The 18,816-nt window shown below is 31.7% G+C and overlaps 2 protein-coding genes across 5 annotated transcripts in view; both read right to left on the bottom strand.

Moving 5' to 3' along the window:
• The window catches only part of LOC143083015 (tyrosine-protein phosphatase non-receptor type 5-like), a 61,983-nt gene that overhangs the window by 31,889 nt on the left and 11,278 nt on the right, over positions 1-18,816 (bottom strand). The gene's annotated exons all lie outside the window — the stretch shown is intronic.
• On the bottom strand, positions 5,724-17,920 carry LOC143083013 (uncharacterized). The gene is made up of 8 exons (XM_076259122.1): positions 17,171-17,920; positions 13,343-13,525; positions 12,512-12,712; positions 10,908-11,689; positions 10,233-10,343; positions 9,772-9,862; positions 8,386-8,493; positions 5,724-7,478 (listed from the first exon to the last, which is right to left on the bottom strand). Exons 1-8 carry the CDS (start codon positions 17,691-17,693, stop codon positions 6,679-6,681), a joined length of 2,799 nt encoding a protein of 932 aa, XP_076115237.1. The 5' UTR covers positions 17,694-17,920; the 3' UTR covers positions 5,724-6,678.

Here is an 18,816-nt window from a genome sequence, read left to right as displayed (position 1 = left end):
TTTCAACTCTAACAACACAACAAATTGCAAACCTTGTGCATGCCTGACTTTCTCATTAATTAATAAATTATAAATGAGACTTAATTTCAAAAAAAAAGTTCAATATATAATAGTTACAGTAGGTTAACAACACTTGTGTGATGTTTCATCTGATCAAGTCATCAACATAGCTATTATATTCTCATTCTTAATATGTAATTTCCGCTTTTCACATATAAGAACTTTGGTATATTAATTACTGATAATTCATAGCAATAATTAACACCTGTGTATGAGTTATATATAAGCTATCAAGATTTTCTAGAGTTGAGCCAAAATAATCAATGGTTATTCTATATTTATCTGTATTAGACAGATTTCTGTGATACATTTACAAATCCATAATAGTATTATATTGGTATCTTTGACATTGCAAAAAAGATCTTTGTTTTTGATGTCTGCGGTAATCTTCTTATGAAAATCTAAAGGTATTGGAATATATTACTTAAAACAACTATTATTGGAAAACATCAATAACTTTTTATTGGAACCAATCGTTGGAAAACGTCAGGAGCCAATTGCTCTGAGGATGTTTTTAGAAATGCCAAACCAACAAAAATCTCTCTGGCTAAGTGGACCTCAATGCAGTGGTGTGCATGATAAGCAAGAGTTGTATGCTTTTTTTGCCAATTGACCTTGGGTCATCCTCACACAGTGTAACTTATCTTTAAAAACAAGTGTAGAATCAATTACAAACCCTTAGCCTCACTTCTATTTACCTACCATAAATTAGTCTCCCTTCTTTTTACTAACCCTATCAAAATCTTCACAACCTTCATTTCCCCAGAAAAAAAGTTATTGGTAATTGCCTATGTAAGTTGCCTCCATACATCTATAATTTTTGTTAAAAGCTAAACAAACTGTTTTCCCTTCATAAGAAGGAGTAAAATGACTGTGCTAGTAGATGTTCTTTATAAAAATAAGTGGTATGATCATCAATGAGACAATTGTCCACCAGAGACCAAATTATGAAGTTGTCAAATTATGAAGTGAGCAACTTTAGGTAACTGTACAGCCTTCAACAATGAGCAAAACCAATACAGCATTTGTAGACATAATTTTAAAATTAAAGCAACAAAACTTTTTCTATAGAAACTTAAAGCACTTTAAATTACAGCTGTAATCTCTATTTTCTATCATATGTAAGTCTAAGGAAAATTCATAGCATCACAGATTATAATCAAATTCAGAAATCCCCATCTTTAACTATATACCATATTTTATCATGTAATCAACACACAATATACAGAGACAACAAACAAAAAACAAAATAGATGTCAAAAGAAGATAATTGTATTTGTATGTAATGGACACCCACACAATAAAATCAATTGGTCTAAGAAGGTCTGTTTTTCATTTCTCACATTTGAAACTAGATCGTTGACTCTTGATCATGTTGATTGTTCAGCAAATTGAATATAATGTATAACAAAAATACAAAACTCCAAGGAAAATTCAAAAGGGGAAGTCCCTTGTCAGATTACAAAATCAAGAATTTAAACACATCAAACGAAGTAAAATCAAATATGTTTCCCAAAATATTTAGTATATTTAATAACTAGAAGCTACAAGGTACTATTAACTTGCCATACTGATCACTACATAAAAATTAGGATCCCAAAAAAATCAAAGAAACACAAAAATGTTTGTCTAGACTGGAAATGACTAAGAGGTGTAATACCACCATTGATTTTCCCCTATTAGTCTTTGTTAAATGTGCAGAATTTATCCTTGTTTCAAATAAAGAAATATTTGGCATGAGTAAAGTTTTATCCTGTCCAGTTCTATAGAAAAAAAATCACATAACATTTCATTGCATATAAGAAAATAACCATCATTGGAAGTTAACCAATCAAATTTCTCCCCTTATTTTATCTGTGTACAAGGTTTAGTCACCATTTAACCTCAAGATTACAAAATTTTCTATAGAAATCCCAAATAAAAAACAATGGTGGTTTGAAATACCCAAGACATATGTTTATGACACAGAAATGGTTTTACTGCAATAAAATGTAGGATTAATTACCTACAACTGTCAAATTCAAGGGAATATTTTTTTCGACCTACTTTCGTATACAACCGGATGTGACGTACCATGATTTGGTGGTATTACAACTAAGAGACAGAGAGAATAATTAAGACTTAGAGAAAGATAGATTGACAACAATTAAGAGACAGACAGACTGACAGTGACTTAGAGAAAGATAGATTGACAACAATTGAGAGACAGGAAGACTGACAATGACTTAGAGAAAGATAGATTGACAACAATTGAGAGACAGGAAGTCTGACAATGACTTAGAGAAAGATAGATTGACAACAATTGAGAGATAGGAAGACTGACAATGACTTAGAGAGAGACAGATTGACAAAAATTGAGACAGACAGACTGGCAGTGACTTAGAGAAAGACAGATTTACAATGACTGAGAGACAGGCAGACTGGCAGCGACTTAGAAAGAGACAGATTTACAACGACTGAGGACTGAGAGACCAGCATACCGGCAGTGACTAAGAGAGAGAAAGATTGACAATGACTGGGAGACAGGCAGACTGGCAGTGGCTTTGAGAAAGACAGGCAACCTGGCAGTGACAGACAGACAGACAGACAGACAGACAGACAGACAGACAGACAGACAGACAGACAGACAGACAGACAGACAGACAAACTGAGACAGACTGCAACTGATGACAATTACAGAGAAATAGATAGACTGCCAATGAAGAGGAATAATTCATATTACCTCTTCAAGTAAATGAATAACTTAGGGACGACATCAAAAGATCGATGTAGGATAAAAAACTTAAATCGAATAGTTTGGGGGTGGGGGGGTCAACATTGCTGCAAGTTTTGTTAATCTAAAATCGATTTTACATATATCCTTATAGGTAAATCAATTTTTCCCAAATTAAGTTAAGAAGGGGGGTAGGGGGGTCAGCGAAAAAACTATGTGAATTAAGTTTTTTATCCTACATTGAACTTTTGATGTCGTCCCTTAAATACATGACTTTCTGTTTACATATTGCCATGAATGATTATAACAAAGATATGACCCATTTACTCCATGAACTATACTGGAAGAGTGAGTAAATATGACAATGAATATCCATTCTGGAACACATAAAACTCCTATCATAATCTATAATGATCTTTAAAAATATTGTTGACTGATTGATGTATGACAATAAATAAATTGGAATATCCTAGTTATCTTGCCATAATAAGCAGATCTTGACTCCGAAGGTTTGATTTGATTCTCACTAAATAAGTATGGTAATACAACTCCGTAAAATGGGAGAACATAATCAATACAATAGGGTCATAAGAGACATATTTTTTACCGCCCACGCATTACAGCTCTTAACGAGGCCCAATCTAAAAGAATTATGAAAAATCTGACCAATAACTATGTCTGAATTTTTTCCTCAATTCCTATATATGTATAATGAATGGATTAAGCTAAAAAAATATATACCTTACCTTTATTGTAGTAACGGGAGGGACATGCTAAAATAGGGCTAATATTATAATGGATATATAGTAAAAATTGCCCTGAAATGAACTAAAAGTGAATTTAAAAAAAAACTGTTCAATAACTAATTTTGTTTTTCACATATGACATGCATCAAAGATCACTCTTTCCATTCAAAGTCAGAAAACCAGGTGTTGCGGGGGAAAATTTTTATAGGGGGGGCTCTCAAAACCTACATTTTACCATTTTTTTAAAAGAAAATCAAGATATCACTCAAAATATCCAAAATTAATTTTTAAAAATGTAATAAGTTGTCTCTTTGTTATCCCGGATCAACAAAACTGTAATTATTAATTAAAAAAACATACTTAAAAGGTAAAATTTCACAAGGAGGGGGGTGGAGGGGGGGGTGCAAAATTTCAAGTCATTTATTATCATATCTTCACAAGCAAAAATCTAATAATCAAAAATAATTGAAAAGAAATATGTAAATGTAAATAAAACAAACTTATAATACATACATAAAAGAATGCATTTGAGTTGAAAGAAATAAAAAAAACTTGGTTTATTGAGTTTGACATTTTTGAAGGGAGAATCTCAAAACTTTTTTTTATTTATTTTACAAATAGAAAATATCAATAGGAATTGAATTGCACTTTATTTGAAAAAAGTAGATTCCTAGTTAAGACTTGCAAATGGAAATATTGGTTAAAAATCTTAATGGGGAACATCTCAAAACACAAATTGAATATCTAAAAAAATAAAATGTAATGCAATACCTTTTTTACATATTCAATGAACCGTGAAGTTGGTTAGAAGGGTTAAATACCAAAATGATATTATTTATACTCTGATGCCTATAGTTTTATATAAAGTTTTCATAATGATATCATAGCACAATCCTTTATGGTAAAATAAAATAACTTCTACCTGCAGTTCAACCAGACTTTGTACCAATGGACTGTCGGACACAGAGATCTTTACACTATAATCCCCTACTTTTAGTAGACGTATATATATAAACTTGTGAGGGTTCAACTATAAAAACAGATATCTCATACAGAATCCTGTTGAAATCATTAAAAGCTGGTCTTTATAGCCTGGAGGCTTGGGTACTTTTAAGGCCGTGTGAACTCCTCTCTGGGAATGACGAGTCTTTTTTTTTCTGTCATATCATTTATCTTGAAATTTTGCTGAGCCATTGTATTCAACTGTTTTTTTTAAATGTTTTTGAGGCAATATGGAGCAGACTGTCAGTAGTCAATTCCAATGTCATTCAGTGCAGATCATATTGTGAGCCTTTATAGCTGAATCGGTTTCATTCGTAATCATACCACATCTTCTTATTTGTTTATATCTACTGCACCCGGGAGACTTTGTGATGACTTCATGCATTTGTTCCAACAATGTTCATTACTACAGACAGAACTAACACTCCCTGATCTATTCTTTGGTTTCTAGGCCAGATAAACATAATAAAAAAACAATCTCTTACTGATTGAGTATTTAATAATTTCAATATTAACAATATAACAAATAACATAAATTCAACAATGAAAACAAGGTAACTATATATGTTTATGAACAGATTTTTAAAGTCCCTAAAACATAAGGTTGATAACTGAAATCAAATGAAATTGTAATTTTTGTGCAACATTATAGGATTAAACTTATTTACTGGACGGAGTCCTAAACTTACAAACAAAAAAGAGGGCTTTTATGTTGAATTTGTGAGTCTGAGACCAGATTACAAAGCAACCACGTTCTAAAAAAATGTGCTAAATTCTGATAATTATTAATTGATACATTTTTAATATTTGTTTTCCAAATTTTATCTTTCTTCAGACCTCAAATTCTTTTCATGTGTACTGCGCATGACTATATTAGGGAAGCAGTTTTGGCAAAGGCGTTTATTGACGTACCCATCCTTCCAAGCATACCTTATCAATATAAACTGAACAGATGGTCACTCAGGAAAATGTGATTCAAGTTTTCCTACTGGTTTATCCAAGATATCCATTAGTATTACACAAATTTACAAAAGGTTAACAAATATAAAATGATTGTCTTGTAGAGAAGCCAAGAAAATTTTGTTCCCAAATTTTCCTTATACACAAATACAATTGGTAGTAAAATTTCAAACTACCCTCTTACAGGAAGTTCCTGTACTGAAGATCTAATTATTGCACACAACATGTTAAGATATGGAGTCTATTCTGGACCAAATATGAAATTATTCCCTTTCATAGAAGCTTAGACAATTTTGAAGACAAACTTTTACCTTGTACAATGAGTAGTTACATTTCAAACTATCAGCAAACACAAAGTGGCTGAACTGCAGATCTAAAAACTGCTTAATCGTTACAACTCAATATTTTCAAGCTTTGGGCCAAATATAAAATCATCCCCTTTCATAAAAGCCAAGAAAACTTTACAAAAATAATTTCCTTGTACATTCAGCAGTCATACTTTAAACTGAGTAATTAATTTGGCTCCATACCAGATAAAAAAAATGCTTACAACTCTCCATGATCAAGCTCTGGGCTTCATATAAAATCATTCCCTCTCATAGAAGCGAAGAAATCATTGTCGAAAGATTAATAGAAAGACAGAATTACATACCGTGATGCAGGTAAAATGATACCCCCACCTGAATATTTCCTTATAAAACAGAAAGATGTTGAAATTTCAGAAATCTTGGTAAATTGAAATTGTTCCTGGGAAAAATGTAACTAAAATTTTCCACATTGCTATCATGTGTGAAATGATACAAGTGTAAGATAAACGGGATGTTGTTGATTGATGAATCTGAAAAAGAATCACATGGTATTGCTGACTTATATAGTAGTTTCTGAGAAAAATGTGACAAAAAAAATATCAACTTGGCTATCATGTGTAAAATCATACTAATTTTGTTAAACAGGAAGTTGTTGAGTGGGGAATCTTAAAATGCATCACAGGTTAAAGCTTACTTATAAACCCTGAAATAAAATATCAGAAATCCTCGTCTTCAAGTTCCTCAAAAAATTAAACAAAATATATTTATGGCACAGACAGAGGTAGAACAGTAAACCCCTATTTTGTTTAAAGCGCATGTATAAATATTAAATGCTGCCCTATTTATCAATACATATTCATGTGTATAGTCACTGTATACAGTAATAACATCATTCTTCATTAGAAAAAAAGTCAGCTATCTTTTGGATCACTCGACGATTGTTACTAATTCTGGCCTTTCCACTGCCTGTCTTTTCACTCAACAAATAAAATAGACCATCAAATCCATCTCTATGATAAGAAATTTTCAGATGATTGTAAGTCAATGTTGAATCTTCAAGTTTCTTGAAAATTGTTCTAGAGAGGACCTTATTTCTTAACAAGTGTTCTAATGACTCTTTATTCGGTTGCACACCCTGAAATGTAACTTGGTGACTGCTGTAAAAATAGTCAGATAGGAGAACATCAATTTTCTCCGTCTTTTTTACAAGAGACATAAGCATTCTACAATCATCTAAAGCGTTGTGAGCGGAATAAGCTTCATTCAACAGTTTCTGAGCAATATACTCTTGCTTGTAATTTTCAAATTCTGGATACAACATTTTGAAAAAAGGTAAAGTATCACAGAATCCAACAATATATCTTGAAAAATGATTCCATAATTTATAAAATTTTAATTGATTAAATAGTATGATACTGTCAAATCGCCTATTGTTATGAGCAGCAAGCACAATGTGTTTGTCACTGGCACAAAGTGACATTAAAAACTGTATGAAATCTAAAAGAACTTGCTGTGGGTGTTTATGTGAAACTGGTTCATCATTGTAAAGGAGCTCATTTGTCGCTGTATTAAACTTTAATCCTGTCACTCTACATGCATCTTCTGAAATTTCTTGAGTAGGAGTTGCGTATCTGTTAAATTCCTGTTCTTCACAAACTGCAGAGATTTGTGTAATTGAACTTTGTCTACCTATATAAAAAAGAAAATAACTTAATAAATTGATGAAAATAAGTAGATTGAATGATTGTCATGGTAAAAGTTCAATTGCAAATTTCTTTTGTATAATTATACCAAGAGTAACAATAGTGGACACAGATCAGTATGGATAGTACTTAGCAGTCTGAGAGTATTGCATAGGAATATGACTCAACTTACTAAAGGATACCTCCACATCCCACATTTGATTAACTAAATTATATCAATTATCTCCCTTGGAATTTCTTAGACCAGGATTATTTTTCTTTATATTTTCCAATAAATGTGCATCTATGACTTAAATTTTGTGTAAGTTTCATAACATTTCCTTGATGAGGTATTCTAAAAACTTGCAGATTAAAAAGGTGGAAGGACATTATTTGGCTCAACTAATGAATTCCTGATTGTCTAGAACTTTTTTCCGAATAAAATACCATTGTTATACGACAGTGTCTTTTTTTTACAATAGAACTATAAACGAACACAAGCTTTTTTTTTTTTAGAAAATTTTCTCTTGACTATTTACCTAATAGTAAAAAAGACTTAACCAGCAAATAGTTTTTAACCATTTCCTGAACTTTTGTCTTTGGATAAAAGTGACATCATAGTCTGATAATACATCATTCTGATGCCATGGTTTTCTTTATAAAAAAATAGTTATTGACTGGCTTTTTCAAACAATAGCAAGTTTAACTATGCTTCCACTCTTTATCCATTCAATGATTTGTCCTTATAGCCTGTCAGTCAATAAGTATATAATATTGTCAGAAAATATCAAGTTTTTGTGAATACTTGGCTGATAGGTGAAATTGTTTGGCAAGTCTGGCATATTCCCTTACTCCTAAAGCTTGTACAAATAAACTTGATGCTTTCCTATTTCCAATTCATATTTATATCATACTTAGTCCTGTGGTCTCTAAATCATAAAAAACTACAACTTTCTCAATATGTTCACAGTTGTCCTCTGATGGTCCTGGAATAACTGTCAAATCAGGTTCTTGTGCATCAGCTAAAATATACAATTGAGCTCAAATTATATCTTGTAAGAAGACCTATCTGGAAAAATTCAATATAATGTATAAAATTGGAAAGAAGGGATGTAATAACACTGTTTCGGTTTTTGTGTTGTAATCCACTGTCATATGAAAAAGTAATGGAAACACTTTTTTTTTGTTAAATCTTCAAAATACATTTTGATTTCAAATTTCTTTCTTATTTTGATATTGTTATATATTGGATAATTGTATATTTGAAAATTGTATATTTGGATATTTGAAAAAAAAACATAATATAAGTTATATGAAATACAAACCACAAAAGAGAGTAAAAAGTAAAATCACAAAAATACTGAACTCAGAGGAAAATCAATTCGGAAAGTCCATAATCACATGGCAAAATCAAATAACAAAACGCATCAAAAATGAATGGACAAGAACTGTCATATTCCTGACTTGGTACAGGCATTTTCAAATGTAGAAAATGGTGGATTGAACCTGGTTTTATAGCTAGCTAAACCTCTCACTTGTATGACAGTTGCATCAAATTCCATTATATTGTAACCGATGCGTGAACAAAACAAACAGACACAATAGGTAAAAATGTCAAAAATAGGGGTACAGCAGTCAACATTGTGTTATCATCTTAATCACTATAAAAACAACAAATGTAACGAAGAAGCACAAAAAGGCATACATCAAATTAACATCCTCATTTTGATTATATTATACGATTTTATTTGTCTATGTAAAATGCACCCATCAAGTAAGGAGGGTTTTGAGTACTGGTGAAAATTGCGCGTTTGAAATTCGCACAGGTAGACATGAAATAATTTTGTCGTTCAAAGTATGACGGGATGCATAAATACAGTCACGCAAAATAGATATAACAAAAACTGGCTTAACAGTTAAAGTAATAATAATAAATAAAATAATAGTGCGGTAAATTATTTATAATAACAGTATTATAAATAATTTACCAATAATGTTAGCAGGGCAATTTCATTAATGGAAATTAGTCATGTTCTTTCATTGTCAAAATTATATTAAAAGGTTGTTCATCATGAAAGTTCAATCATATTCCCCAAACATCTACGTTGTCAAAAAACTCTAACAAAAATTATCTTTCTTTGTTAGAAAATAGTAAATCCCAAATTAATATAACTATAATTTTACATCAAATATTTTGAAATATATTTTATATATGGGTAGTGCTTTGATAACATGTTGTAGGAACAATCATTGTTTTTTTAAATTCTTATTGAAAACGTACAGATAAAATTTATACATACCAATGACATTTGAGCAGTAAGTGTCCCCTTCCCTGATTTCATGACTTCTTGTTTCTGAAGATCTCTGACTTTTAAGTTTTAAACGTTGTAACTGTAAAATATAAGAAATAAACATTCCTTTGCATTGTTTCATGTAAAAGTAAAGTCTACACACTCTAAAGCATGACAAATTTAATGTTTATTCACATAGTTATAATGATACAATAGGATAATACTTTATATAAAATTTAAAAAAAAACCAACAATTTAGAGGATTTTTTTTCATTTAAAAACTTTCTATCATATGATCAAAGGGATGTAACTCCCACAAAACAGGGATTTTTAATTTTTTTTATCATGAAAATAAGAAATTTCAAAAGGCTGCATAAAACTATGTTTAGAATTTATCAATCTCCTTAAAAGTCATTTAATGTATAAAGATTGTGTTCGAATGAAAATTCTGAAATGCTTTTGAATCAAACCTTAAATTCCTTAGTCTTTGCTACAGTCCTTTTCCTGTTAACATCCTTGTCTCTTATTGCAGCTGTTACTGTTGTGGCAATTCCAGGACTAAGACCAAGCTCTTCATGGACCTAAAAAAACAAACAAGAACTTGGGAGCTGTGTCTTACATTGTGTATGATAACATTTCACAAAGCTACCATCCTAAACAACATTTATATTATTCTTTTTGATATATTTTTTTCTATGTATGTGCCTGTCTCAAGTAAGGAACCTGTAATTCTGTGGTTGTCGTTTGTTTATGTGTTAGTGTTACAAATTTGTTTTTTGTTCTATTTTTTTTTATAAAAATAAGGCGGTTAGTTTGCTCTGAATTGTTTTACATTGTCATTTCGTGCCTTTTATAGCTGACTATGCAGTATGGGCTTGGCTCATTGTTGAAGGCCATATAGTCACCTATATATATAATTGTTAATTTCTGTGTCAAGTTTGTCTCATGGAGAGTTGTCTCATTGGCAATCATACCATATCTTCTTTTTTATATCTATGAGTTTCATGTGATTATGGTTTATCTTTCAACTTAACCTAATTAGTGAACCAGTTTTACAGTTTTTCAAGTTTATAAACCATATTCTGTTTAAAAAAATAATTTGATGAATGTTTTTATATTACTTTATTTAAATAAATTATAAGTACCTGTGCAACATATTTGTAGCCTTCATTTTTTTGACAAACAGCAGCAGACAATCTGTGAGCTAAACTTCCACTCTCACTGTAATGCTTGTCTTTTGGGGCCTTTGATCGAACAGTGTTGTTAAAGCTTTCATTAGGATTACTGGAATCTAGTTTGCTCATCTTTCCCGGGTCAAGGTCTGTAAACACTTTTAAAAGATCTTTTTTCAAGTTTTCATCTTTGAGATCTGCACCCCATGGTAGATTTCTGTGCTTTGCTGTGGGTTTGTTTTTCATTTGGCACCAATCTCCACATCCATCATGATTACCAAACTGGTGTAGCACTACAGATGGTAAACTGTTCTTTATTCTGTCTGAGTCACCTTTGTTTTGGGCTAACATGAAAGAAAAACTTTTAATGAGAGCAGTAATTGTTTTTACAGACAGCTCTTTATATTTGCCTTTTATTTTGTGGAGCCTATTTGATATGTTCTTCTTTACATGATTGATGTCACTGACCTTTTCCAAACATGAGTCGACTTCACATCTTGCCCGATTGAATGCTGTGCAATCGTCATCTCCTATTAGTGTAATTACCGGGGTATCTTTCTTTTTGGCGTCTTTTAGTATTTCCACAATCATGTCTGGTTCCATAGATTTGGCTGAGCCACACCAATTCTTACGACATTTATGTTTTGTTGGTAGCCGTTTTTTAAATTTTGCCACATCACATTTCCTGCATCTCTTATATCGAGCACTATAGCCAACAACCTTTCCTGTTTTTTTCCCAATCATGGAAGCTGTTCCTACAAAAAAAGTTTTCCATTGAATATTTTTTTTAAATTACTGGATTTCATTAATTACGTGTTACACCCACTTTCATGTCAAAAGGAATCTAGCTCCTCATATATATTATTCACATTATTGTACCCTTCATAAAAATAGTTGATACCAGGAGTATTTTTAATGTATTTTTATTCAAATTTATTTCATTTTTATAACCCTGTTCATTTTTATACACATATGTTTTTCTGCTGGTGGAAAATATTCTTTTTTACCTCTATGCCTTTTTCAATTTAGTTTTGCCAACAAACATAAACATATTTTACATACAATTTTCCTTACTTACAAAAAAACCAAAAGAGAAAAAAAAGAAGATGTGGTATGATTGCACATGAGACAACTCTCCACAAGAGCCCAAGATGACATAGAAATTAACAATTATAGGTCACTGTACGGCCTTTAACAATGAGCAAAGCCAATACAGTATAGTCAACTGTTAAAGGCCCCTAAGTGACAAATAAATCAATATTGTCTGATGAAGTATTCATTTTGTCCAAGAAACCCGTAAAAGGTAAACAAGATGGATAAAATCCAATTGTTATAATTTCTTTAGCCAAATTCTTTTGCAAACGATGAATCTTTCATTGCAAACATTTTTTTTTCTTTTCCAAAATGTGTAAAAATGGAGGCTGCCAACGGAAACCCTGCTTCCAAGAATGATATATCTGTTCAATATTTCTTAGTTTTAAGAATAAAAATAAGTTTTTTTTTTAGTTTTAGTATGACATGTTAACAGATCATAATACTTCCATCTTAAGATAGGTAAATAATAAAGATATAGTTACCAGACAAACTATTGTAACACCTTCCTGAGCCCCTTCTCTGATAAGCTCCGTCTGCTGATGCTGTTATTCCAGTTACACTAATAGGGCCACACACAGGATTAGTGTTATCTGTTGAAGCTATTCCACTACTGCTTGTTGCAGTTTCTGACCCACTAGCAATGGCATGAATTGCATCACTGTCATTATCGGCTTGTAAATTACCTGAAATGAAAAAATGATTGACAAGTTAAAAGATAAAAGCACTACATATGGACAGCAACCCTATAACAGGTCAGGCAATGTCTGATTCCCCTGAAAATTTAAGGGAATATAGATCTTGACCCCATGTCAAATATATACTAATTGCTTTAGTTTCAGAGTTATAAGCCAAAATCTGCATTTCACCCCTATGATTTATTTATAGCAATGGCAGCCATGTTTTTTTTACAAAAGAGAAAATAAAATACAAACCTTGTACTAAAGAAGGATAATTAAGACTTAGTTTGGTGTTCATTGTTTCATAGCAGGTTTTTTGAAAGTTAACAAACTCAAATAATAGACAAATTACATGTGAACAAAGCCAGATCTAGCTAGCCTCTTGTTTATCATATGAATAAAGTTCTATTTTTCTTTAAAGACTGACATATAAAAACTTATGTTGCGTTAATTATGATTTAAACTTCATTTCATGCTCATTCAAAATAGTGCTAATTTTCACACAACAAATCACATTCACATTAATATTCATGACATGTGTAGAGTGGTTCAATCCTTTGTAGATTGATATTCAATACTAGAAAATATCAGGCTTACACAAATCTGTCATTAAAGAGTCATCATTGATTTACTCACAAGTTTTTGTTAGCAATCCCTCCTCAAACAAAGCATTGTCTACGGACTGTTGTGCTATATTCTCAAGAATAGGCCCAACCTCTTCACAACGTCTTCTTATCAGGCTTTCACTGACATTTGGCAAATTTAGTGATGTAAATAAATTATTAAGCTGTATTGGTCCTATTCCACTGTGGTACATACCTGAAATATTAATTTTCATTTAAAAAATTGCAGTATTTGTATGTGTCAATACATTTATGTACATATAGGAATCTGATGTACAGTAGTTATCATGTGTTTATGTAATTTATACATGTTTCTCGTTACTCGTTTTTATATAGATTAGACCGTTTGCTCCAAGTTGAAGGCCGTACATTGACCTATAATGGTTTACTTTTATAAATTGTTATTTGGATGGAGAGTTGTCTCATTGGCACTCACACCACATCTTCCTATATCTAACATATATATATTTTAAAACTAAAAATTTGAACAACAGTACTAATATAAGGTGACATACTGCAGCTGTGCTATATGAGCAGTCAAATTGCATCAACTATAATTCATCTGTGATAAACAGTCAGTGATCGTACATGTATATATCCCCTTGTATATGACGTAGACAATGGGTTTCTGTACAGTTTAATTGATGATGTCAATAAAATATACAGGTTGGCGGAAATTTTACGCCTTTGGCTTAAAAGTAAGAAATGATAGTTTCTACTCTAAATACATCAAAAGATAATAACCAAAGGCTGCAAAATTTTCCTAAAATTACTAATTCCGGGGCAGCAGCCCAACAACAAGTTGCCCGAATGGTCTGAAAATTAAAGGGCAGATAGAACTTGACCTACATGTAATGAACAATTTCATTAGAAAAATAAGGCAAAAAACTGCATTTTACCCTATGTATTTTTAGCCATGGCTGCCATCTTGATTCATGGGGGGGGGGGGTCATGGGACACATCTTTTTAACAAGATACCATAATGATAAACGCAATGATCATGATGACTGTGGACAAGTTTGGTTAAATTTTTCTTAGTATAGTTTCAGAGGAGAAGATTTTTGTAAAAACCATGATGGACGCAAAGTGATGAGAAAAGCTAACTTAGCCCTTTTTACTAATTTATATGTTTACTTAAAATCTTGCCTTGAGCTGATAGACAATTTAATTTTTATGTGGTGTTTTTTTCATTAACAAAATTTAGCAATTTAATGATCAGTATATATCTGGACAACTGATCTGTCAAATTAATTGCTATTTTTTTTTAAAAGAAACAAAAGTAATTTAATGATTTCAATACACAAATAATATAAATATAAAAAGTCTGGTTAAACAGTTTTCTATATATAGAACAAGGAGACTATATCAGACCCTAAAAAAAAGAATAGGTTTGTTTGCCCTAATGCTACATGTACCTTCCTTGAAAATACTACCTACTTAAAAATCTTTTATTGTCCTAATGTGAAAATATTTATTTTTATTCAGATAGACATAAAGAAGTTATAAACATTGATACTTAAATTTCTCATAGCCAAAAGAAAAAGAAAAGAAATAGCCTACCTACATTGTAGCAACAAATATACCCACTTTCTTGATGCATAGATTGGGTACTAAGGGTTTTGGCAAACCAAAATATTTCTAAGTGTGGCCTCATTCTGACACCAAATTTTCACTGATTTTGGATATATCCACATTGCGGCACATGATGTTAAAGGTTTTGTTATAAGAGTCAGGGTTCTCACTAGGAATTTTTCATGGTGAGTCCTGGGACTCATCACTTTTAGAAATGGTGAGTCCCAAAAGATTTTGATGAGTCCAGGATGCAATGTATTTTTTTTGTGTCATAAGATAATGAAATGTGACGAAATACAACTTATAAAACGATGCGTGTTGGGTTGGTAGATTTTATTAAATCAATAAAAAATATGACTTCTTAATAGTTATTGCTCAAAATTTATACATGTTACAGACTTCTTTCTGGGTCTATATCATATCCTTGATGTGGGGCCACATTGAAAAAAATGTTGGTTTGCCACAACCAGAGTTCCATAAAAAAGATCAGGGCAATAGTCTGAGTATTTGGTGCATAGTACAGAATAAATTTAAAATGTACATGTACAGAATATAAAAAAGAAGATGTGGTATGATTGCCAATGAGACAACTGTTCACAAGACAGTTTTTACAACTAAAGGTCACTGTACAGCCTTCAACAGTGAGCCAAAGCCCATTCAGCATAGTTACATGTAGCTTCAAAAGGCCCTGAAAGCTATATCATAATTATGTCAACAAATTTAATCACAATCCCAATTCAGACAGTATCAAGCTGGAATATTGTGTCCAATATTGCCCCAATTGTCAGGGTTTGATAAGCGCTCAATGAAGCATTTTATTCTACTGTGTAAAGTACCTTTTCACTGGATGATGTAAGATTTTGGTTCTGTAAATTTGATTTTGTATTATTTACATTCTTGCCCGACAGAAAAAAACCAACCAAAAGCAATAAACTAAAGTAACGATGATAGTCCAGGAAGCAGGACAAGTCACCCCACTGGCAAGTCGCCCCACACCTAATCGCCCCACTTTTTCACCAACTCGCCCCACTTTAAAAAAAAACGCCCCAACCTGGATTACCAAATTGCCCCACTTTTTAAAAAATCGTCCCACATGTGAAATTGGTTTAATCATGTTAAATATTTATTTTAACTCTATTCATACTTGTACTATTTATAAGTGGAAATATTAATACTCACTTCTTACTGCTATATTAAAAAAAGGGAATAATATAAGAAGTTTCTATAAGGTTTTCAAGGGGATAGCATCTTTTTCCATAAGTGGGGCGAGTTGGCAGGAGTAATATTCATGGAATTTAACTTATATACAATGGGATAACATCTTTTTCTACAAGTGGGGCGAGTTGGCAGGAGTAATATTCACGGAATTTAACTTATATACAACGGGATAACATCTTTTTCCATAAGTGGGGCGAGTTGGCAGGAGTAATATTCACGGAATTTAACTTATATACAACGGGATAACATTTTTTTCCATAAGTGGGGCGAGTTGGCAGGAGTAATATTCACGGAATTTAACTTATATACAACGGGATAACATCTTTTTCCATAAGTGGGGCGAGTTGGCATTACTACATTCATCCTGGTTAATAATATAATATAAATCTAGATTATTATCATTTTCTTTTAAGTGGGGCGAGTTGGCAGGAGTAATATTCACGGAATAACATCTTTTTCCATAAGTGGGGCGAGTTGGCATTACTACATTCATCCTGGTTAATAATATATTAATCTAGATATTATCGTTTTCCATAAGTGGGGCGAGTTCGCAGGAGTAATATTCACGGAATTTAACTTATATACAACAGGATAACATCTTTTTCCATAAGTGGGGCGAGTTGGCTTTACTAAATTCATCCTGGTTAATAATATATTAATAATATATTAATCTAGATTTTATCGTTTTCCATTCAGTGGGGCAAGTTTTCAGGAGTAATATTAACGGGATTTAACACATTTCACAAGTGGGGCGATTTTTTAAAAAGTGGGGCGATTTGGTAATCCAGGTTGGGGCGTTTTTTTTTTAAAGTGGGGCGAGTTGGTGAAAAAGTGGGGCGATTTGCCAGTGGGGCGACTTGTCATGGATTCCTCTTGCACGTTAAAGACACCCTTGTAGATTTCGAAAAAGAGTAGGCTAATGCTACTACAAGGCAGCACTCGCAAGACATCATAATTATTTGCAGTCCAGGAATTGGTACTAGGTAAACATGCTACATGTGAATATAAAGTATAAATATACAGGGTGTGCAGATTTTATTTTTGCACTTACCAGTTGCAAGTTTGGTGTTGACATCAAATATCCTTGGCCCATGGGATGCATTGTGGGTTTTGCCCATGGCAACACGTACAAAGTCATTACAGTTATAACAACGAACAATCAGGTGACCACATAAACCAGCAGGCAAAATTCCAATTCCATCTTTTAACTTCAATGTAATGTCACATCTGGAACATCTCATATTATCAAAAAAGGTTTGAATGTCAATCACATGTCTGGTATAACCTATTGGCTTTAATTTTCCAGAAAAATAGAACTCATTGATCTCATCAAACGATGCAGAGGATTGATACGTGTGATCATGTTGGAAAGAACCTGGTGTAAAAGATGTATCAAAATCGGGCGTAAAAGTAGTATCAAAATCGGGTGTAAAAGTAGTATCAAAATCGAGTGTAGATGGTGTATCAAAATCAGTTGTGGATAAATCGGGTCTAGATATGTTGTCTAATCTGTTGTTGTAAGTCTCTGCCTGACAGTTTTTCAAAAACCGACCGTTCTTCTTTCTGCTAGGCATGTCGTCTGATATTGTTTACATTGCCGTAAATGGCGCGAAACTATGTCGTAAACAATAATAACAGTATAAATTTAAATAAAATATAAACTACGATCAAAAATTGATTTATTTTATCATTTTAGTTCCTAAAATAATCAGAAAAGGTATTGTTTATATTTATTTTATGTGTTATGTTATAACCGTTAAACCAACTACCGAAAAATGCCCGAGTTGCGCAATATTCAAAAACGCGTTCTAGATCGGGCCTCGTTAAGATAAACATTGTCAAGTGTTATGATTGCAAAGAAAATTTATCAGTCTAAATCATGGAAAACTGTCAATATACCATATGGTCCATTTAAGGTATCCATTCTGTAAATGTCTTTAGCATTAAAACAAAAATTTTCAATTATTGCATTATGACAGAAACATGATTGTTGGATATATATATATAGAATTCATATTAAGTTCATTGTATGTAGCACAGACACTTTATAACTGGAGCCAAACCATAATACATGTACATTAAGTTTCTATGATTGGATAATCACACAATAAAACCCAATGAAAGAAGTTGTTATGTGTGTATGATAATAATGTTTCCTTTTAAAATTTATTTAGAATTAAAAAATAAATAATGAAAGTTAAGATTTGTTTTCTTTCTCATTAAATTTTTCTTATTTTGTACATTATTGTACATGTACATGGTGAGATTGAAACGATAATGACATAAGAAATACTAATTAAGTAATAGAAAATTGTAAAAATATAAATTTTATTAATAACATTTATATTTCACTTTGACTTATATATTTCATTTGTTGATAAACTGTTGTTACTTCTTTTACATACAAAATAATCAAAGAGCTGACAGCTCTGAGGTGGAAGAAGGTGAATAAAAGGTAGTTTGAATTACCATAAAAGCAGCCCCACTAACCCAGGCTGCTTTGTTCCATTTATTGTTTTTGAGATACGGAGGGACATGTGAACCCCCCCTCTTTTTTTTCTTCAAAAAAACTAAATATCACTTAAATAAAATTTTGAATCAAAACCAAAAAGTATACAGATCTTAAGATTAATATATTAACAAAGAAGTGTGTAAAGTTTTAAGCAATAATCATAAATTGTTTTTGAGATAAAGCGC

This window comes from Mytilus galloprovincialis, chromosome 7 (assembly GCF_965363235.1).
Source record: "Mytilus galloprovincialis chromosome 7, xbMytGall1.hap1.1, whole genome shotgun sequence".
NCBI classification, from domain to species: Eukaryota; Metazoa; Mollusca; class Bivalvia; order Mytilida; family Mytilidae; genus Mytilus; species Mytilus galloprovincialis.
The sequence above is the reverse complement of the archived record's forward strand: the minus strand, read 5'-3'. Positions and strand labels throughout refer to the sequence as shown.